Source organism: Rhamphochromis sp. 'chilingali' (assembly GCF_963969265.1).
Source record: "Rhamphochromis sp. 'chilingali' genome assembly, chromosome: 14".
Lineage (NCBI taxonomy): Eukaryota > Metazoa > Chordata > Actinopteri > Cichliformes > Cichlidae > Rhamphochromis > Rhamphochromis sp. 'chilingali'.
The window spans coordinates 29034876-29057818 of NC_137941.1; the positions used below are offsets into that span (position 1 = coordinate 29034876).

Genomic DNA, 22943 nt, shown 5'->3' on the forward strand with positions numbered 1-22943 from the left:
TGCAGACATTTAAACTGCAAACACTGAGATTTAAGGTGAAGCTGAGTTTTTTATAAATTTCATTTATTTTTTAATCTTGACGACAGCATTTTGGACAACCTTTTGACACAGAGGGTCTGAGTTTGTGTTCACCTGTGGTTTTAAGAAACTTTATTGTCATCTCATCAAGCTGCGACTCACTGGCTCCTCTCGTTGGTGCGAATGGGGACAGCAGCTTCCTTTCCTTTGAAATTCTGTCACAGCTTTCTCTTAATTTCTCTCGTCCACTGCCACTGTGTGTTTCTTTGCCTCAGACCACATGTTAGGGTGTTTCAGATTAGATGCTCTGCATGCACGCACGCGTGCATACGTTTGTGTGTTGAAACAGCAGACTGTGATCAAAGACGAGCTTCACCGCACTCTGCTTTCATCTCCAGCTGTTCCCGTGTGTGTGTGTGGTGGCTGTGGACCAGCAGGCGCACGTGGTAGAAGTTAGAGCTGATGCCATGATTTGTGCGTGCGACTGCAGCTGGCTTGTGTAGAAGATCTAGAAGGTCTGAAATTTACATTTCTAAGAAAATAGCTATTGTAACAAACCAAGTGTTTTGTTGCTTCTATATAAGTGAGTGTGTTCTAATGACTGAGAATCATCAAATGCAGCTTGCTGATTCAAAGGAAAACCCCAGTGCCTTACAAACTGGGGTCTAGTAGTCTGACACCTTTGCCCCACAGTGCAGGAACCACATGTGATCCACAGGTGGCTAACCTGGGAGGAAATTTGCCCACATGGGAGAAATGTGAGATTACGCAATGTGCACAACCGCGCAGTTCAATCACAGGTACCCACTGTTTGCCTGAACATGCGTGTTTGCTGGACTGAGTTTGATCTGGCAGTGTTCTAAAGAGCTTCTTGTCAGTCATACATAGCTTCCCCAGTCCTCAAGTGCTTTCATAAATGCTGAATGAGGTTGATTTTTGTGGAGGAAAGTCCATGATGGTCAGGGCAGACTTTTTGGCCATGGAAGTGATTGGAACGCCTAAATTCAGTGGTTTGAATGGGTGAGTGTAAGTTCTTGCACTGTAGTGTATAATATAGTGTATGTTGGCAAAGCTGTCTGCTCTGCTGCATATGCACTGAGCTGGGCACACTGAGTAAACCTGTTACTGGTGGACCTTACATCTTACTGAAGTTGTCCTTCTTGCACTTGAGCAAAATGAAAAAAATGTTATTATTAGGGTTTTTTTTTAATGCGTTAATACAAAGAATCCCAGCATTTGTTTTCACTTCTGTTCTCATACTTCACTCCAGAAGGAACAGTTCTGTTTTGTGTCGGCTTTGTCGTGACACTGCCTGCATGTGTTGTGAGTTGAAATGTCTTAAGTCTAACCATCACATGGCTTGCAGCATCAGAGACCGTATTAGGAAAGTCTGATACACACACACATACAATTGGAGATGTATGCGTCTGTGCATGTATGAAGTATCAATGAGTCTGGGTTTCGTGTGCGTCTATTTTCGGTTCCTATATTTTAAGCGTCAGATAATGGTCCCTAAAGGGGTATCCTACTTCCACTGGAATAGAGTCCAAGATAGTAGATGGATCACAGCCGTGTCATATTTTATTTATCTTCATCAGCACCAGTTTCAACTGTAGACCACAAAGTGTGGACATGTTTTGCCTGGTTGTGACTTTAGGACAGGGTTCACACTTGGATTAACAGTCAAGTTTGGCTGGGTCATTTAGCTGTAATGTTTAAGGTTGGGTTAAAGGGGATGTGAAAATGCAGTGTGTCGAGGAAGGTGCTCACAGAGCTAGAAGTTATTTTTGTGCGGCCCAGAAGAGAGCTGCAATTTAGTCGTTTGGTCCATAAAAGGCTTTGATATATCGCGGCGACTCTTAGCTGTGAGCTGTTCACACACTCGCTGTAATAACTCTTGAATGTTCACAAATCTGTTACTAACCCTCAGAGACTCTTTAAACTTCACTTTCTCACCACTTTCAGTTTTTAAGTCTGACTCATTTTCATTTCACTCTTGTAACATTTTACATGTGTTTCCCTTTTGTGCCCTCGCTATATAAAAAACTTTTCAAGTGTACTGATGCTGAACTTAAAAGTACAGTGATTCGGTCTGTTGATGCTAACTTTCACACTGTAAGCTATCTGACTCGCGTCTTTGAGCTGCTGCGCTCTCAGTGTTTGCTGTTGTAAGGAGAGCATCATTAGTTATCTATCAGTGGCTTCCTGAAACTCTTTTTGAAGCACAACATTTCTACACGAGCCCCTTATGTGTAAGCGTGATAAGATGGTGACTAATGGTCCGTAATGGGTTCAGGCCTCAGGGAGAATGACATCATGCTCCCATCGTCAGTGCGCCTGACCTCATTAGTGACCAATCATCACCTTGTGTGAGTGACTTCAAGTGCAGATGCATGCACAGACTGCGTGTGATCAGTCTTTGAATACTTGTCTTTTTAAACATGTAACTACCATCATTTTTAAAAACTATGTGCCGGTTTTAAAAATGGTTATGTAAACCATCAGAATCCATAAAAAATAATCAAAGGACATTTGGATTACTTGATGGAATTTACTGCAGGTTACACTAAAACATGTTTTGTTGCAAATGTTTATTTTTTCTTCCTCTTTATACATATGAAAATGACTTCTGATCTCATTTACACTGACTGAGGCAAAATGGAAAAGTGTTGTATGGTCAGACAAATCAAAAGTGGAACTAAAGAGGAGAGGAACCATCCAACTTGTTATCAGCAGTCAGTTCACAGGTGTGCATCTCTGATGGTACGATAGCAGCAGAAATGTATATACAGGTTTTAGAGCAAAGTCCTTCATATTTCAGCAAGACAATGCTAAACTGCAAGTATTACAGCAGCGTGGCTTCATAGTGGAGAATCTTTCACCAGTTACAATCTTTCCACACATTCTGAAACGTAAAATACAACAAAGAAGCTGTTTAGCAGCTACAATCCTGTATCAGTCAGTCCAGCAGCTGCTCTCCTCAGTTCCCCAAATTTTATGGACTGTTGCTAAAATCCGATGTTACTACATATATGATGTGAATTGAGATGCTGCAGTGCGGTAAACCCAACTTTTTTGAGACCTGTTGCTGCCATCATATTCAAATTGAGCTAATATATTTTTTCTGTGTTATGCTATAAATAAAAGGATTTATGAGATTTGCATGTATTTGCATTGTTTTAATTTACATTTTGTACAGCGTCCCATCTTCTTTGGAATCGGGTTTATGTAATCAAAGGCCAGGAGCGTTTAATCAATTGTAATCAAAAGGCAATCAGCCAGTCTTTGATAGTATACTAACCTGATTGGATACCCTTCAGATGTGAGCAGTTACTGTGTAACAGCCTGTTATATCAGCTCCTGCTGTTTTTTTAACGATTCAATCATCCAAAGTCAATATTCATTGCTTTTTGTGTTTATCCTTGGAAAATGTGGTTACCTTTGCTTTTCAAGTCTTGTCTTGTCAAGCCTGCGTGTGTCTTTTTCATCTCATTTCACTCTCATTATTGGCGAATTGGCCTCAGTTCTACTGCCCAAGCCGAGGCCTGTAGTCCTGGAGGAGACGGCAGGGTTAAAAGATGGAGCTAAAGTGAGAGCTAAGAGGAGGAAATATAAACTCTGTTCCGCCACAGTCATGGAGAATTTGGGGTCCTTGGGCAATAACATGGGCGTGCTTTGGTGAGCTGACGTTTCCACTGTACACTTTCACACTAGCTTCAGCCTGAACCAACACACTGTTTGGATCCCTCTGTCAGCTGATTCAGAGAGCATCCAGATGACTTAAGGTGAATGATTATGGATAATAAATGGATCTCGACCACCTCTGTACCACTTAATGACAAGCAGCGGAGCCGTGGACATTATGAAAGATGGCTGCAGCCACCATGATGAAAGATGTTCCACACTTATTCTTCTTTGATTAATATTATTTATTTATTGCTTTTATTGTAAACACAGCCTGGGATGCTCTGTCAGTATTGCTGCAGTTTGTAGTCCAAATTCTGCTTAGATTGTGATAGTGTTTAATTTTTTATGTTACCAGTTACAAATCAGGAGGGTATTTGGAGGAAAACGCCAACAAGCAGGACTTTGAAAGCCCCCCCATGGAAAAAAAAACCTTCAGAGAAGAGGCACAGAAACAAGATGCTACAGGCTCAGAATGTCCAGATGGCAGAGAGACAGAGAGATATTTAGAGAGAAGAAGAGGAAGATGATGAAGAGGAGGGAGTGTTGAGCAGCTTGTAGCATGACGTGACCCAGAATATAAACCGAGTGAGAGAAAACCGTTTGCCCTTCACCATATTCCCCTTCCTCTTCGTCTCAAACAGAGAGCTCAGGCCAACCAAATGATTTTTCACACTAAGACGGTATTCCATTATCCTTTAGTGGACCCCAGCTCCTCCACCTGCTGTTTCCCCAGAGGAACTAGGCTCCAAGGTCCAAGTAGATTATTTTACCAACTCAAAAAAAACGTCAACTTGATCAGTGGGTTTAGTCAAAGAGCTTCATTCAGTTCCAGAGGAATGTCAGTGTTGACAGTGCAGAGTTGAAATGTGGGTAAAACTGTTGAAAACATTCACACCCTGAAGCCCTCTCATCTTCTCCTCCTCAAAACATGAGATGACTCCCACTGAAAAGCCTGGAGCTCCCTTCTGTGGTCGCTCAGTGGAACTGCACATTCACAGGCAGTGTTCAGCTTCATTCAGCTGTAAGAGGCTGATGTATGCGTGTGGAAAATAGGACAGTGAAGAGGTGAATGATTCAGAGTTTAGCGGTGTGCCTTTCATGTGTGTGGGTGTGTAGGAAGAGACCAAGTGTGTTTCACACTCTGTCCTCCTACACACGCTAAATAAAAGTGCATCTCGTCATCTGCATTTCTAATCCGAGCTTCTCTTCACTTTCTGCTCCAATTGTTGATATTATTTAAATTGAAGCTGGAACAGTCCAATCCCAGCAGCTGTTTTGATCTTTAATTTATGCTTTTAGTTGTTTTTTTTTCAGGCAAAAGTAAAGCGACTCTGCAAATATTTACATATTTATTTTAATCTCCTCAAAAGAACGAAAGAGCCGCCATCTGTCTGCTATTTTTGAGGGTAAACTAAAGATCTGGTATGTGGGAATACATATATGTGTGTGTGTGTGTGTGTGTGTGTGTGTGTGTGTGTGTGTGTGTGTGTGTGTGTGTGTGTGTGTGTATATACATACATACATATACATATGTGTATATTGTTACATTTACTCTCCAGCAGAGAAGCTGGAGAGTAAATGTAACAAGGGTGGGGTGTTGATGGTGATTTGCTTTTTTGCTGAGAGGCAGCAGGACAGTAAGCAGACAAGAAACTTTAGAAGGACTGGTATCTGGGGCAGCAGCTGGCTGAGTCTGACTGAAGGGAACACATCCACCTGCCAGGCCCTCGAACACTCACTAATTAACACGTCTCTCATCTGTTTCATGTGTTTTTTGAGACACAAAAAGATAGTCGACTGTCTCCCTGCTTGAGCCTCAGCTCAGTAGGCCTGGTAACTATTGTCTGATTAATAGATCAGCACATTAAAAATCTGAGTGCCTGGAAGGTTTTTGACTCTTTTCCAGGCCTTGAAAGACCACAGCACATGAGAGACACAGAGGACTTAACGTTTAATAATCCATCTGTCTGGGCTTTTTTTCCCTCTACAAGCTGTTTATTGGAGCCCTAATTCCTCCTCACATGACGGCTCCTGTGACAGAGCGGCAGCGAGCAGCATGCTGAGCTCTGACTGCACGAGTGCATGTGAATGCTGTGCTTGTGTAAACTTTCCACAGAACAGTTTTTTTTTCCTCTCACGTCAGTTTGTGTCACACACTCATTCTGGGATGTTTGTCTGCATCAGGCTGCACAGTGGATGAACTGAAGTGCAGCACCACGGCCCAGTATTTAAAAAATGAACATTACTTTTAACTTTGACTCATGCAAAGCTACTGTAGTAGTCCTAGGATACAAATATGGAGGTTTTTTTCTGTCCCTTTTCCCAGGTTTTGACAGACGTTCTTTTCTCCGTCGGTGCTCCAAAGTCTTTGTGGATTTTGATCCTGCTGTGTGATTTAGTTAAAAGGAGTCTAAATTTGTGTTTTAAAGACCTGCTACTGCATTTTTAGTTTCAGTAGAATATTTAATATCTTGCAGTCTATCAGCTGCTTGAGAAGGTCTTTGCTCATTGTTTAAATGCACTGCTGGTATTTATTGTGGCATATGATTATTAGATTTCCCGCCTCCAGTGGCAGCTTTTCAGTCTCTGCTCATCACGGCAAATCTCTCCTTCCTCAGACGTCTGCTGTCCTTGTTTTATCTCTAACTGGTACTAACTGTGTACTCCTGCAGATGCTTAATGTGTTATGTTCCATTTTCTTTTGTTGTTGCTGCAGTGTTCCTGCGGAGCCACAAGAGCCTGGAGTCTGTGGATCCTCAGTTCACCATGAGAAGAAAGATGGAGCAGCTGCGGGAGGAACTGGAGCTCATGGAGCAGCTGAGAGATGTGAGACAAGCTAATGTTCTTTTATTTTTTTATATTATTTGAGTGGGGGGTGGGGTGTTATAGATCTGATATGAGCTTATGTCAAACGTATCCAGCCTGCATGACTGAGGTTAAGCAGGTTTTCACCCTGGCCAGACTAAATATCTGTCTCCATAAAAGCCTTCATTGTATCTTAACTGCAGATTTGGATCATAAACCCGGAGCTCCTCTTCTGATTTAAAATAAGTCTGACGCTCTGCATGGAACCACAGGGTTTTGTTTGTTGTTTTGTTTTCTTAGCTCAGCATTTTATCAGCTCAGTGAAATCTCACTGAATGAAAATTGCAAAGATGTAAGAATATATGTTATATAATAATAATAATGATGATGGTAATAATATACAATTATATCTTTATATTTATGACAAGTGCATCAAATGACCTGGACGTTTTCTTTAGACATATATTTGTTTCTGTAAGCCACAGGTCTCAAACATAAAATCAGACCGGAAAACACACTGAATAAATGCATTGAATGGCTTTGGAAAATTATGAAGAAGGGCATGAACTTTGGACTTTTAACTGTATCTTTAGTTTTACAACTTTTGCTACTGGTAAAGACCTCCCACATAGCCATTTATACTACACCAAAAGTAATAAAATGATAGATAAGCAATTAAATAACACAAAAGTTCCTGTTTTCTTACTACCCACTGTAGGTACGTGACAGATGGACAGTGTGCTACCAGAACTTTCTCTGTAAAAGAGTCGTGCTTACAGGTTTCTTTCATGCACTGCAGCAGTATGTCTTTGTGTAGAAAAACTGAAACATGCTACTGAAATTGGGCTTGTTTTTGGCACTTTTAGTTTGGCCTCTTGGGATCAGAAAGGGCTGTATGTGGCCTGCATGTAAGTCAAATGTATGTTGGAATGTGATGTAACCAACAGACTTAAGGATGGTTGTAATTAGTTAACCTTTAAACTAAAGAAAACTTTAAAGCCTGCCAGCTGTCAGGGAAGTCCTGTTCTGTTTCTTTATGGTTCGTTTTTTTTTTTTTTTCATGTGAAGGAACCCAGAGCTAAACTAATCTCCCACTTTGCATTGTGTTTTGCCACACTGAATGTGATGCGTTCAGGTTTACTGTGACTCAGAGTTGTGCTATTTGGAGCGCAAAAGAAAACACTCAAACATTCAGTAACTGCATCTTTGAGCTTGACCCCATCAAAGCTACGGTTTTCGGGCAAATTCAGATTTTCAGTCATCTAAGTGAGTTTATGGAGGTTTGTTTTGGACGATATCATCAGGATGTCTGATTCTGTTTTCTCTCACTGTATGATACTGCGATCCAGTCCTTTTTACTCACACAAAGCTGCTTGCATTGTTTGCTCAGAGCATCGAGAGCAGACTGAAGGTCGTCCTTCCTGAAGACCTTGGTTCGTCTCTGATGGACGGCGTCGTGCTCTGCCATCTGGCCAATCACATTCGCCCACGCTCTGTCGCCAGCATCCACGTCCCCTCACCTGCAGTGGTACGTCTCACTGACAGTTGCAACCTTTGACCCTTCGCATAATCACTGGATGAGCGTTCAGTTTCCCAATATCCCCTTTAAAGTGTAAAAAATACAAAGTTGTGTTTCTAAGTGTAGCTCAGTAAGTTGTTATATTTGTCTTCCAGCCCAAACTCAGCATGGCCAAGTGTCGGAGGAATGTGGAGAACTTTCTGGATGCCTGTAGAAAAATAGGCGTACCAGAGGTAAGAAGTGCATCTTTGTACATTAATAACACCTTTACTAGAAGCCATGGCCTGTCTGAACTGGGGGCGGATTTCAAGTTGAATGACTTCCAAAACCTACTTAAAGTCTAATCAGTTATTACACACCCAGAGTCTGAGTCTGTCTGACGCTGCAGTTATCAGGTAATACCATGATGGCTACTGTGCAGCCCCACTGCTGCTGAAGGACATTTTCTAAGCCTGTGCTGGGATTTAAACCAGCAACCTCCAACCTGAAAACGCCCCCAGTTCTTCAGAGAAACTCCCAACTGAGTCCATTTCAGCCTGATTCAATGGGTTGTTGGCTTGTTGTTGACACAATAAGTCAAAAGAAGTGTCCTGCAAAAATCAGATCTCTTCAGCATTAGGGCTATGATTTTACTTTAATGACACTGTAGCATTGGCACCTTCCATTTCCTTGTAATTTATATCAGAAAGTGAGGTGAAAACTACAATTAAAGATTTTTGCCAGACACTAAATTATAAACCAGACATGGAAGGAAAGCTGATGGTTCTGTGTGTCTAAAAGCAACTTTTTGCAATGTCATCCTTGAGCAGTTAGAACTGATAACACAATTGCATTATTTTTTTACCTTTATGCCACTGAACAATAAGTAGAGCAGTCTGACACAGGTTGAACCCAAATCTTACAAAAACTTGAAAACCACTCAGCTTTTTCCCACGGCTGGTTAAATATCCTTTCTGCCTCCTTTTTGTTCTTTTTGTCTTTTTTGGCTGTCTAATGGGGTCGTTTAACTTCAACAATGCTGACTCATCACCACTGTCATCGCTGCCTGCAGCTTACAGCTTCCTCCATCATGACAGAAGTCAAAGTGGCAGCTCCAGTCTGGTGCAGAGCATGCTGGGCTGATTGTGTTTACTCCTTGTGCGTGAACACACTTGTAGAAGTTCAGATTTGACTTTCCACCTCTGCACTGATTTAAGGAGTGTTGTCCAGACTGAGAACATATGATGTTTCATGCAGGTTTTTGTTCATAGACCCTGTGTGGTGGATTCTGAAAATAAAAAATAATAATAAAACAGATTTAAAGTGAAAGTTCAGCAGTGTGCACAGTGATGAGCTAGATGTTAAATGCACACTTGATGGTACTTTTTATAAAAAATAAAATCGCTTGAAACGCCTTAAAAGGAATTGAAGCCCTTTTCAAAATAAACTTAAACTATAGTGAGAATGTGAAGAGACAAACACTATGAAGTGTGTCTGTGTGTCGTGTTACAGAGATGTCTGCCGAGTCCATATCAGCCTGGAGTAGGTTCCAGATACACTCTTGTGTAATATCTCTTTGAAACACAAGATGGTGCTCAGACCCTTTAGTGCAGGGGTGGGCAACTCCAGGCCTCGAGGGCAGGTTTTAGATTTCACCCTGGGTCAACACACCTCGATTAAATGATTAGTTCATTACTAGGCCTCTGGAGAACTACAAGACATGTTGAGGAGGTAATTTAGCCATTTGAATCAGCTGTGTTGGATCAAGGACACATCTAAAAGCTGCAGGACACTGGCCCTCGAAGCCTGGAGTTGCCCACCCCTGCTTTAGTGGTATTGGCTCAATACCCCCTTGAGACATTCCAACATTTTTCAGGTTAGCCTTCAGCCTCGGGCAACAGTTTTTTTTCTAGTGACCAGATCGAAACTAGGTCACTAGAGAGAACTGTGTATTCCCTGACTGGTTTAGAAGTGGCTGCAGGCTGACATCAACTGCAAACAGGGTGCTCTGAAACCCTTGTGATTGCTTTGTTTGCTGGTGGATGGCTGCAGTTGCCTTTAGATTGATGGAAGACACCAACCTGTCTGCCTTTTAGTCTTCAAATTCGAACCCAAAAACATTTGCCTTCAAAGTAAGAGTTGTGCCTTACCTCTGCAGCAGATGCATTTCAAAAGGAGCAGCTTTTATGTTACACTCTAGCAACCACTTGCCAACTTGTTGAAGAATACACATTCTTGTCTAGCAACCAGTGGATACCAGGGGGAATCACTAACTGGCCTTTTAGAATGAGGACTTAGGAACTGATTTCATGGCAACTGCCAGCAAACACATTTTTCCCTAGCAACTGAAAGCTGGACAGATGGTCACTGACTGCTCTCTAGGTCTGTGACTGAGGTCTTAGTAACATGAAGTTACTAAGGTCAAATACCAAGATGGCATAAAAGTCAACTTTCAAGACTGCAACCTGTGGATAGCTACCCCAAAACCTTTTGTTAAAGTGCTGCCACCTTATGGTGAATGACTAACTTAAAGCCAGTAGCTGGTTAGCTTATGATAGCATAAAGACTGTACACAGATGACCTTTTTTTTCTGAGGAAAAACATCAGTTTGTCATTTTGGCAGCTGTTTCGTATGCATTTTGGGTCTCCGTAGGAAACATATTTTTGTGCTTTCATTTTTTATTCAAATTATGTGAAGTTGAGTTTTGACACTCACGGTCTTCCTTATTATTAAGGCCGATTATACCTTATTAGGTTGAAAATAGCTCAGCATTTGAAATGCCGCTGTCTCTCCATTGTCCTTTGTCACTCATCAACCAATCAAAATTAGGAGAGGGCAACATTTACAACATCTCAACTGCAAATAATTGTAGAAGAGAAAACTTAGGCTCGCTTTTGCTAGATTCCTATAATTTTACATAACAATAAATGTTTGAAATGTGTGCTGTGGAAATGAGATCATGGACAACTATAATGCAGCATTAGTCCAAAGACCTGGGTCATTACCAAGGTACTTATGTTTCCCAGCAGGCTGTGCAGAATTAAAGTCTACAGTCAGGAAAGAAAAGTAAACACAGAGGGGTACACCTGCTGTTACATCCCAGCACACCTATAGTTCAAGGCTACCTGGCAGGCGGACCTTGTTACCACTATACTCATCCAGGCTGGCTGTTTCTGCTTGTTTCCAGTTTTTATCTGTAGCTTCATACTGCAAAGCAAGATCAGTCTCAAGGAAAGCAAGAAAAACTACTCATTCTGCTTTTCTGCAGCTGTAGAAACAGAAAAAGACTGGCTTTAGAGGTAGAACTGCTACAGATCTAGAGTTGAGGTCACATTCACAGGCTCCATTTGCCAGTTTAAGAGAAACAGGAGTACGGATTTTTAACACGGTGCTGCTCAAGGGTGCAGGTTATTAGGGGAAATGCAAACATTAGATTGTTTTTTCTGCAATCTAGCATTAATGCAAAAAAGTAAACAGCAGCATGTGTGAGACGTGTCAGGGTTAATTGGTTATTTTATTACACTTTATGATTGGTAGTTTGATTTTTTTTATTTGATGTTATGTTGATATCTGTGTGTTTGTTTTAGGTTTGTTTTTTTGCTCTCTTATCTGTCAGAAAATTAAAGTTCAAAGGTTTAACCTGCCTTGACCTTTTGACCTCCATCTCTGCTTGCTGGCTGTTTTCTGCCCTCTGTGTTCGCTAGCCGCCATTTAAGCTGCAGCCTGACTGCTTTACTAGTAACGCTTCTGCAAAGCTTCCCTGCGCTTACGTGCTAACAGCTTCTATGCTAATGCGCTGGCCTGCTGCACTGGCTCTCCCATTAGCCACCTCACCTCTTCATCACTGGACTGCTTACTGGGAGGACAAAGGGTTCTGCAGAGGTTCTGAGCCATCCTCTCAGTAAGCATCCCTCCTTCCCCTGCTTGCCTCACCACCAGCTCCTTCACTCTGTGACCTTTGACCTCTGTATCCATTGGTTAACCTTCTGCCTTTTCTCTTTTTTACTTTCCGGCTGGATCGCACCACGTATCCCTCCTCCTTTCCCTTGTCTTCTTCTTCTCATCAACCTTCTTGCTTTTTGTGGAGAATATTTAACCTTTTTCTCATTTCTCAAACTTCAATCCATTTTTTTTATCTACACACTTATGTTTTCCTTCACTTGTTGCCTTTTTTCCTCCTCGTGTCTTTTACCTTTCCATCATATTCTCTCATTTGTTTCATCACACATTCCATTTTATTGCCCTATATTTCTCTTTCTTCTCTGTCCTACTTCATCTTTCCCATCTTTGCTCCCTTCATTCCTTCTCTTCCAACTTCTCCCACTATTTTTCCTCCTTCCTCATTCACTTCCTCATTTCTTCCCTCCTTTCTTCCTAATGGGGGCAACAGTCGTCCCTCTGCTCACCTTATGACATCATCCAGTGCCGCCTGCAGCCGGTTCGCACCACGGTTCGGGCGCTGGTTGCCTTGGATCCAGACAGGAAACGGGAGGAGGCAATCTCAGCTGCAAACCCCACTTCCCCTGGGGCATCAGAGACTCCCTTATTAGTTTCTGTAACCACTCAAACTCCGCCTCCTGCCTGGCAGATCTGGGACCTTATTGGTTCGAGCTTAGTTCACATCCTCTGCCTTGTTCTGCTCTTCGTGGCCTATAGTTGGACCGAGCTGACGTAACCGTGACACCTGCAAGCTCTGCCTTCTTTCTGCCCAGGCTCCTCCTCCTTATTTCTGCTGAATTTGTGTCACACGGGTGGGAAAAATTTCATTTAGTGGCTCTAATCACTCATCTGTTATTATTCGGTCAGTGTTGCAGTAATTAAGTGTTAAATTGCATTCTGTGTGGTGCTAAAATAAGAAAGAGGAATACTTCCCATAAACATAGTGGTCGATGCAATGAGTCTGTTTTTGGAGTCACTGATGGTCAGCCAGTCACCAAATGTAACCATGGCGATCTGTCAAACAACAAGCTCAAATAAACACATGACAATCTAATTTCCTCACATAGAATCTATAATATTTCTATTATTTTTAATGAGCACCATCCCATGTGACACAAATGCAGCATCAGCATGAGTGGATGCCTCTTCTTTTATCCTCCTTTTATCCTTCTATGACGTCTTTGCAATAAACTGACACATAACAAAAGCAGGGCATGCAGAGTAATAGGTTATCTGAAGTCAATGATGTCTTATCAACATGTTGGCCAGCAGAGATAATCACATCTGTGCAGGACCGAGGGCTTATTGCTTTTCTCTGGGTCACGTCAGTCTGGGGCTCTGAAACGGTTGAATTTCACTGAAATTTCTTGCAGAGGGAGTGAATATGCCAGTATTTGTACCACTTCCATAGCAGTGATCAGATTTTAATTTTGGATTAGTGGGCAGTATTTTGCAGCCTTTTGGAGGTCTAGTGGTGAACTGACTGAAAAAGAAGCTCTGAAATATTGTCTGAAAAGGTGTGATCAAAGAGTTCTGGAAAGATCACTATAAAAATCCTAAACCATGCTGCATTTAAATTTGGCCCCCTCTTCACTTTCAACCTTATCGTCTATTCTTAGACAATTGCTATTTATAGGTTTCTCCCTGAAAGTCCTCTTAGGACCATTTGCTCTGTAAATACATTCACCACAGTTTTCAGACCAGTGAGAGCCCACATTACAATCTGTTTCAAACTTTCAAACCTTATTGTTGGTGATGACATTTAATGCTCTGACTAGAACTGAGCACTTCAGTTTAAGTCCACAGTTCCAAGGTCCAGAGGAGGCACTTCAGGTTTGAAGAATGACGAGAAACATGCTGCATTTTTTTCTGAATTGTTCACATTGTTGAGCTTCATGGATTCATACCCCAGAATCAAATACTGAAACTTTCTGGGGCATTGAAGGGAGACTATATGGTGGAACCAGCCTTATTTTGTAGTGTGTACTAGCTAAATGCAGGAGTTCTTTGTCCACAGAAAGACTACCTTCACTTTGGTTTTCCTTAATGCAGCTTGTCCACTTGTCTTAAAAAAAAAAGAGAGAGACTAAATATATCAGTGGATGATCAGTCTTTGAACGCACTGGAGGAGATCCAGCACCCATTAGTGCAAGTGCACAGGGACAGAACAGGACTTTAGGGAAGGAGTCTAAAAATAGTCTGTACTGTGAAAGCGGTCCAGAGGTGCACAAGAAGATGAACTTGAAGTGGGGCCAAACTTAAAATGGGAGTGCTTTTTCTTTTTACATCTTTTACATCACGGGCGATCGTGGCTCAAGAGTTGGGAGTTTGCCTTGTAATTGGAAGGTTGCTGGTTCGAGCCCCGGCTTGGACAGTCTTGCTCGTTGTGTCCTTGGGCAAGACACTTCACCTGTTGCCTACTGGTGGTGATTAGAGGGCCCGGTGGCGCCAGTGTCCGGCAGCCTTGCCTCTGTCAGGGTGGCTGTGGCTACAATGTAGCTTGCCATCACCAGTGTGTGACTGTGTGTGTAAAGCGCTTTGGGGTCCTTAAGGACTAGTAAAGCGCTATACAAATACAGGCCATTCACCATCTTTAAAAGCCTTTACCAGGTTTTTAACCTGCACTGGTGTGGTGGTTTACATACCCTCAGTCAAATTACTTCTTGGTCTGTTAATAAAATGTCCCTGTGCTAACAATAGCTGATGATGCTTCTTGTGTGTATGATTTACTTTAAGTTAATGTGGGAATTGATACCCCAAAGAACTTTCCCCGTCTTGTAAGCTTCCAAACACCACCTACTCCACTACAGTAGCAGAACAGAACACATTCACATTATGATGGTAGTCTGTAAATATGGAAGACACAGTCAGGTTTTGAGGTCAGACAATTAAGATGTGATTAAAGTGGAGACTTTCAGCTGCAATTCAAAGAATTTAATGAAATTATTATATTAATTGTTTAGAAATTATATTTTATACACAAATCCCCTTTCTCAGAGGCTTAATATGTGGTGATTGCATAGTAAAACTAAAAAACTGTTCACAGCCAGGTAAGGTTTACTCCTTCAGTATTCCATGACAGATTAGGCAGATTATAGACCTGTTTTACCTAAGACACGAAAATATAACGGCTGTAATCATTCAGTTGTATTTTATTGAAAGTGAAAATGGCAAGAACTTCTAGGAACTGGGATTTATTATAAAACGATATCTTTTAAAAAATTCTCATAACTATAAATACAAAACATTTAAAGTAAAACTAGTGCGTGCATTCAGAGCAGTGATAGGAAACCTTGTGTGTGTGGGACTTCACGTCTTTCCCACACTCAGGGACACTTTGGGTGCCCTTTTGATCTTAACATCCACCAGCCCCTCTTTATATTCTCTCAGTTAGATCTTTTATTTCAGTTAAATAATAAATAGATTATAAGTTGTTTGTAGATTATTGTTACACTGCAGGTGCAAATGTAATGTACTTGGTTTCATGTAGCACTTTTCTAATCACTAAGCACTTCATTACCTTCGCTTCCATGGCAAATTCACCAGTCACCATGATACCTGTGATAGTTCCCCCATTAACTCTGTCTCCAGTTTACATTAAAAATACTCACAGACATGGCATATTCCATATTTGTCCCACACTGGGGACTCAGTCTCAGTACGCCTGAATGTGCAAACATTTGTAGCATCTTTACAATATAAAATTTTAAAATCTTCTAATTTCACTGTGTTCTGGGTTACTTTAGGTGAAGTCGATCAGTTTTTAATGCTGTGCAATGTCAAAACAGCTCAAAATTCACCTTAACAGTATAAAGGTTAAGGAGGTGGGAGTATCAGGTGTACAATCAATGAACATCTCCATGAATGGAAATACAGAAGGCTAACAAGAAGGAGCAAATCACTGGTTACACTTAGAAACCGTTAGCCCAGGGTAGAGTTTGTCAGAAACATGTAAAAGAGCCTGCACAGTTATGACAAATAGTCCTTTAGACAAATGAAACAAAGTTCAACAGTATCAGAATGATGGGGAAAAAAGAGCAATGGCTCATGATCCAAAGAAAACCACATCACCTGTCAAACAGCACAGAGGGAGTGTTATGGTACCGACCTTTAAGATCACCATGACTGATGGTTGATGATTTGATTGCTGATAAAAGTAGGATGAATCGTGAAGTGTACAGGGCTGTACTCTGGTCAGATTCAGCCAAATGCAGCAAAACTGATCAGACAGCGTAACACAGTAGAAATTGACAATGATACAAAGCATAGCGTTTTCTCAAGGCAAAGAAGTTAGATATTCTTCAACTCAGTCATCTTAACCGAGAAGAGCAGCTTTTCAGTTACTGAAGATGAAACTGAAGACACAAAGACCCAAATGAAGGTGGCCACAGTAAAGACCGAGCAAGCAAATGCTGTGAATCCAGGGCTGGAGCATAACGGTATTTGTTTATATCCATAAATGACTTTGTCATTGACAGCAAAGTATTTTCATCAATTTGTTGAAAACAATCTTTATATTTCAAATCGTGTAAGTTTGTCCACTTACTTTTGAGCCTCTGAAAGTGGTTGACTGTAAAAATGCAATACTTTTGTTAAACACCTTGAATTAAAGCCGGAAGTCTGCACTTCAGATACACAATTTTGCCTCTGTGCACCACTGTGGTGTACAAAGAAAATGCCACTGTATTAAGACGGGCTGAACTTGGTTCTGACTGGCTCTGGGAAAACCGACCCAGTCAACGAGCTCATTTGTATTTTATAGTGTTGTATAAAAATCAGGCAAAATCTCAGTTAAATTAATCTTCATGTTTTCTTAAATGGCATCTAATCTCACGCTGCTGTATTTTTACTGCATGTCACACTACAATGAGTGTTACAGTTAATGATAATAATGATGCCATGATGATTTGTCAAGTATTAACTTGAATGTAAAAACTGCAGACCTCCAAACTGGCTGCTACAGTACTGCTGAGGTCCTGTTTTATCATATGTGAACTTTTATCCGACTGCCCCCTGCTCTTTTGGAGTTTTCTTTTTTAGACTGACTGAAGTTACAGACTTGAATATGATTGATCCCGAGTATCAGAATGGGTGAACTACAGAAGCACAGGTTTCCTGTACGGAGACGCTCACCATTACAGAGCCACACAAACAGTATTTGCTCTTTTCCTGACGTCTAAAGTCTTGAAGCAAACGGAAGCCATATTTCACTTGTTGATTATTCAAAACCAGTTGGATGTATTTTCATGTCTTTGTTTGCCTAAAGGATTATTTAAAAGCTCTATTTATGAGATGTGTGATGTTTTGAAACTTGAGGAAAATGTGAATTTTATTTATTTTTACGTTTGTCCGGCACCTGCAGAGAGAACATTTTAAGTTACATCACTGAGCTCTGCTGCACCCTGATATGCAATGTGACTGTTTTTGGAGAATATTTGAAGGGCTAAAGTAACCCGATGAGTTTATAAGTTATATATTAGTCTTCTGTATATGGAGCAGTTGCAGACTGTTCTGTTTGAATTGAAAACTAAAGGAATGTGGACATGTGCCCACTGAATCTTTAAAGACACAACTATGCCTGACAGCTCACTGGGTGAATGAGAACAGAGGTCTTCTCCAGTATTTATAGTTTATAGTTGTGATGGTATGAAAATGGTAAATATCTTTATGTATGAATGATCGCCATGAAGCTGGACAACAGATAAGCTTTTGAACAATGTGATTATTTGAAGTAGTTTACTGCTTGTTCAAATTCCATGAAATGATTTGAAGAGTAAATGTGATTTGCTGTCAATGCCACATTCTCTGCACAGATTTCATGTAAGAACGATTATTTTTATGACCTGTGTATGATATTAGAACTTGTTAAAGATCAGTAATAAATACAGTTTAGGGATTTTTTTTGCTCTTCGGTGTCATTGTTTAGGCAGCCATAGGTCCATCCATGTGAAATAAGAAATGGTCAGAGTACAACTAGGATTTGATATTGAAACCTTTTCAGGTCTAACATGTGGAGGTTTCATGTGCTCATTTCATTCCCAACCATATTCAGATCTACACAGATTCAATAAAATCACAAAAAATAGAAAGTGGACCAACGTCAGCTGTCATCTCCATGTTCATTTTTTTTTCATGACCTACATCCGGTTTAGCCATATGCAGACTGATGCACTGCTTTTATGTCTGAATAAAGCCACTTTTCTACAAGAGTTCTTTTTTCTCACACATAGTGTGTCAACCAATCAGATTGGACGAAGAGGTGACATTTAAAAAAACTGGCCTTATTTTGGACATTATATTGCAAACAGGGACGTTTGACTTGCAGATGTATCAAAGGCAGACACATTGTGCTCATTTACAATAACAATTACAATACTTTTAGTTTGATGCTAGTTAGTTAGGGTAGCTTTGCATAATTCATAATTCAAAACAATCCTTAATTATACCACAGTGGCTTTGGTGCAGCTCCTGAGTTCATACCACTCCCTTTAAACCAACATTCTTCTTACTGGCTGCCACTAGCACACAGTAGCTCTGAACAAGGCTGTGCGCCTGTGTCATCACAGGTGGGCAGTAAAAAAAAAAAAAAGAAAGAGACATAGCTTCATGGTTGGAAAATAAAGCTAATGGTGAAGTGCATTACAACTGCATTCTATCAGAAGGCCACCGGATGGTGATAGCTGTTGTTGCAAAAAGACTTCTGGCCTTTAGAAGATTTCAGGAATACACCTTCCTCTCTTGTGTTTTTTTATTATGACTCATATTGGGTAAAATACTAAAGTTTATTTAGTAAATCTCAGTCTTGGAGGATATATCTGTGGTATGAAAACATGCGCTCTTTGATTAACATCTTGTCAAAGTTATTAGCTAATGACTTAGGATTGACTAATGATGTCAGAAACTGAGTCCACGCTTCAGACTGCTCCAACTGAACTGTCTGAGTGTAATGGACGGTTAACTTAACATCACGTGTTGCATCGTTATACATATAAACTCTAAACTAACTCTCAACAGAAAAGCAGCACTAAGCTAAGACGAAGCTAGAGTTGCACGTATTGAATGTGCAGACATACGTGCAATAACAGACGTTAGATTTAAGTGTTGACTAAACCCAGTGCCGCCTTTGTCTCTTTCCTGTCTCTACTTCTGCTCCCACATTTCTTCCTTCCCTCTCTCTCTTGCTCTCTTTCTTCTCTCCTGCTGTTTTTTTCTCTCCCTGCTTTTGCTCTTGCAGGACAAACTGTGTCTTCCTCACCACATCCTGGAGGAGAAAGGCCTGGTCAAAGTGTCCATCACGGTGCAGGCTCTGGTGGATGAAGCCTCCCCCAGACACTCTGCCCTGACGTGAGCAGTAAAGATGGGCGGAGCTTCAACCGACTGACACGTACCACAGACACTCACCCAGATGAAATCGCTCATGTGATTTCACACAACGCTAAAAAAAAGCCTCCGATCCTTCATGAGCTTAAGTAACAGAGTGGTTTTTTTGTTTGTTTGTTTTTTAAAATAGTATTCAAGGATAAAAAATGGTGTTAAGGGAACTAAACCCATCAGAAGTGTATTATCTACTAATTCATAAGAGGACAGTTTTTTTGGACAATTAAGATTTTACCATCGTGCCAAGCCAAGGGTGTGCTAGGAAACTCAAATTATCTTTTTTGTTTGTTTGTTTGTTTGATGTCATCTTCTTACACTGGTTGGTACCAAACTTTTGAACCATGAAGACCAATGTGACAGAAAGTGAGATTGGATTTTGAGAGTAGAACCAGAAAAGTTTGGGGAAAATATCACAAATAACGTGAGAGAAAAGGCTCAAAGTTTAGAAAGTGTCATAATATATTATAAAAAAAATATAGATTTATTCTTTTGAAATAATAATTTTAATCTTAAATCTGCAATTTGGGGAGGAGGGGGTTTTATAATTCTTCCATTCAATTATTTACCTCAATTTTCTTTCTTTTTTATACAACTTAATTGGTATATTCTTTAAAAAAAATGCATCTGTGTTCTCAAAATCAATGTTTTCGTTCTCTGACTGTGGCTCTGGTAATGTGTTGTTTTAAATCCACGATTGAACTCTAAATTGCGAGTGGATTGGCTGGAGCCAAAGCCTTTGTGGCGTACTGCAGTTGCACCAACTTCACCAGGTTATATCATGGTGTCTATGCACATGTTAACAAATGATTTTTATTAAATTATCAGTTATGTTTCTACAGATTTTTTTTTTCCTACTGAGGTTTCTGGTGAAGTGTTTTTGGACTGTGTGAGTAATTAGTGTGTTGCTCTCACTACCCTGAAAAGAATAAAACCAAAATACTTTAGTCTTAATGTAGAGGGAGTCGGCTTTTACCTGCAGTTTGTATTTAAACACGAAACTATTTATAATATAAAGAGATGCAGAGAAAATCCGCTTGAGTTGTTATATACAGTCAAACGGAAAGAAGGCCAAAATATTTTTCTCTAATATATTTTAGGTATAACTGTATGTGTTTTATACATTTTTAGTAGTATGACTTTGTGTGGAGCTGTCTGCTCGTCCATGAGGCAGGTCTGAGTGTGCGTTAGTCTGGGGACACTAATCTGTGTTTCTCAAGCTTCTGATGGATTCCAGGTGATTATTTTCTTACCCTCTATCCTTTTACGCGTGTTGGTAGTCAGTGCTCACATAAGGAACCTGGAAACGTTTTCAGACTTGGTCCGTGAAGCTCCTATTGTGGTATTTGTCATGAGATGCAGTTTGCTAATGTGCCAAAACATGTGGTGGTAGTGGAACAAATGAACAAACAAAAGCAAAAACCAGTCAGTGTTTCAAGGGAACATTATGCATCACTGTGGTCATGGATGGATTACTGAACAGGCCTACAGTTACAGGGACCCACGGTCAGGGTGGCCCAGCTCAGAGCCCCAATTTGAAGGGATCAGCTAATTTCATCTGGAACATTAAAAAGAAAAAGAAAACACAGACCCAGGGTGACTACAAAGAGATAAAAATCAGTGACAAAAGGTCACAAAACAACCCACCAAAAAATGGTAATAACAGTGACTCACCATAACTACAAAGAGACAAAAAATGAATGCAAAGAAACAAAACCAAAAGTACCCACAAAAAGATAAAAAAACTGACTCCTCATAACTACAGAGAGACATGACTACAGCCAGACAAAACAAAAACTACCCGCAAAGAGACACAACACACTCAACATGACTACAAAGAGACACACAATAACTAAGAATCTGCATCTGTAGAGACAGATAATAAAAAACAACAGATGGTCACACCACAACAACAAAGAGACAGAAACTAACCACAAACAAACAAACAAGCTTTATTTGTTACATACACAATCATACAGAGTACGACATGCAGTGAAATGTTTTGTGTCCGAGCTGCGAACAGGCTGCAGACGTAGCCACGCCATTCCAGGGCTTGGTTTTTTAGCATGGGCGGTCTAGCCAGGACCCTTACTGTATACACAACAAGTGACTACAAAGAAACTGCAAAAAACACCACAGAGAAACATTGCACTAATACACACAAAACGACTTCAAGAGACGACAAATAGACAACATCCATGAGGACAAACAGACTGACCAAAAAAACAAACCCATTATACTGTAATAGACTAGAGGCTCTGGATGATGTCATTCTCCACTGTAGAAAGGGTCTGCGCCCGGGGGCCTGTTGTTGAGTAATATGTCTATGTCTGAGCTTCAGGCCTCGTAGACCACCTGAAACTGTATGTGACTTTTATATTTCAGGTGTGTGTGAAGACGAGATTTTCATGTAGCCATCGCCCTAGCTCAGACAGTCTCAGCTAGTTAAGACTCTACCATTTTTTTAAACTCTTAAAACACTATGTTAAAAAAAACATCCCTAGGTTTAAAAACTTGAGTCTAATGAGGTTTTTGCTGCTTAGCAGTCAATATGAAGATGTTAAAATGAAACGCTCCTCTGCTGAACAGTTGAGCACATGAGGGGCTCGTGAGTGAACTGGTTCTACCCTCTGAGGTTTAGGCCAGAGCTGTTGGTGTGTGAGATCAGAGACTGTGTGACTCAGGGTAGGTTTGGGTTTACTACACTGTTGGCCCTTCATTCCACAGCCTGCTACGTCAACAGTATCTCTGTGTGTGTGTGTGTGTGTGTGTGTGTGTGTGTGTGTGTGTGTGTGTGTGTGTGTGTGTGTGTGTGTGTGTGTGTGTGAAATCAAGGCAGTTGCTGGTTGGTCTTTTGAAACATGTGGTTGTGCAGACCTGGCTCAGACTGAGATTTTAAAGGGGTAGTAGGAAGTATTATTTTGAATAACATTATTATGGACTTTGATCAGCCTCTGCTGTGTGATTGCATTGATACACAACAGTTATGTTGTACTGTTTGGCAGATTTACTTGTCAGACAAGTGCTGGACTTGTTTCTGAAACTAAGGTTTATGCTATATAGCAAGTTTAACAAAGCTACTTTTTCTTTGCATTAGCTGGCTCGGCAAAACCTGAAACCACAGTCATCACATATCACAACACTGTTATCAGCGTCCTGGGTTAACACAGGCGTTCTGCTTCAGGCTCCGGGTGTGCTAGCATAAAAGTGACTGTGGGACGCCTGATTTGACTGTTTTTATTCACAAAATAAACCAACCATGTACTGCCTACTGCAGTCTTATCCAGGAATGTACAGGATATAAAATAAATGACCAGTTAGTTATATGTTTAGCATAAGTTACCATGGTCATTAGACCAGATTTTTAAAAAGGGCTGCACTTGAGACATTCGCTAACCCAAATCTTCTTACTGCCCCTTTAAAACAAGCATTACATTATGTTTTCCTCCTAAATGCCAGAATGTCACCACATGAAACAGCAACATTCAACAACATTGTATGAATGGGGGATTACATTTTTGGTTTTTTTGGGGTTTTTTTTAATTGTTTGTTGTTGTTTTTTCCTGTGCAGCTTGGAATCCAAAGCTTGAGCTACTTAAATATTCAGCAGTAATTAGAAAG

General features: G+C 40.6%; 1 protein-coding gene across 3 annotated transcripts in view; it reads left to right on the top strand.

The window, feature by feature from the left end:
• lrch1 (leucine-rich repeats and calponin homology (CH) domain containing 1) overlaps nt 1–22640 on the top strand; it is a 103732-nt gene extending 81092 nt beyond the window's left edge. For all 3 annotated transcript variants that reach the window (XM_080903445.1, XM_080903444.1, XM_080903446.1), the window contains 4 exons: nt 6422–6531; nt 7901–8038; nt 8185–8262; nt 19183–22640. In XM_080903445.1, coding sequence (XP_080759571.1) covers nt 6422–6531; nt 7901–8038; nt 8185–8262; nt 19183–19296 — 440 coding nt within the window. In that variant the 3' untranslated portion in view covers nt 19297–22640. The remainder of the gene's footprint in view (nt 1–6421; nt 6532–7900; nt 8039–8184; nt 8263–19182) is intronic.
• Nucleotides 22641–22943: the final 303 nt, after the last annotated feature.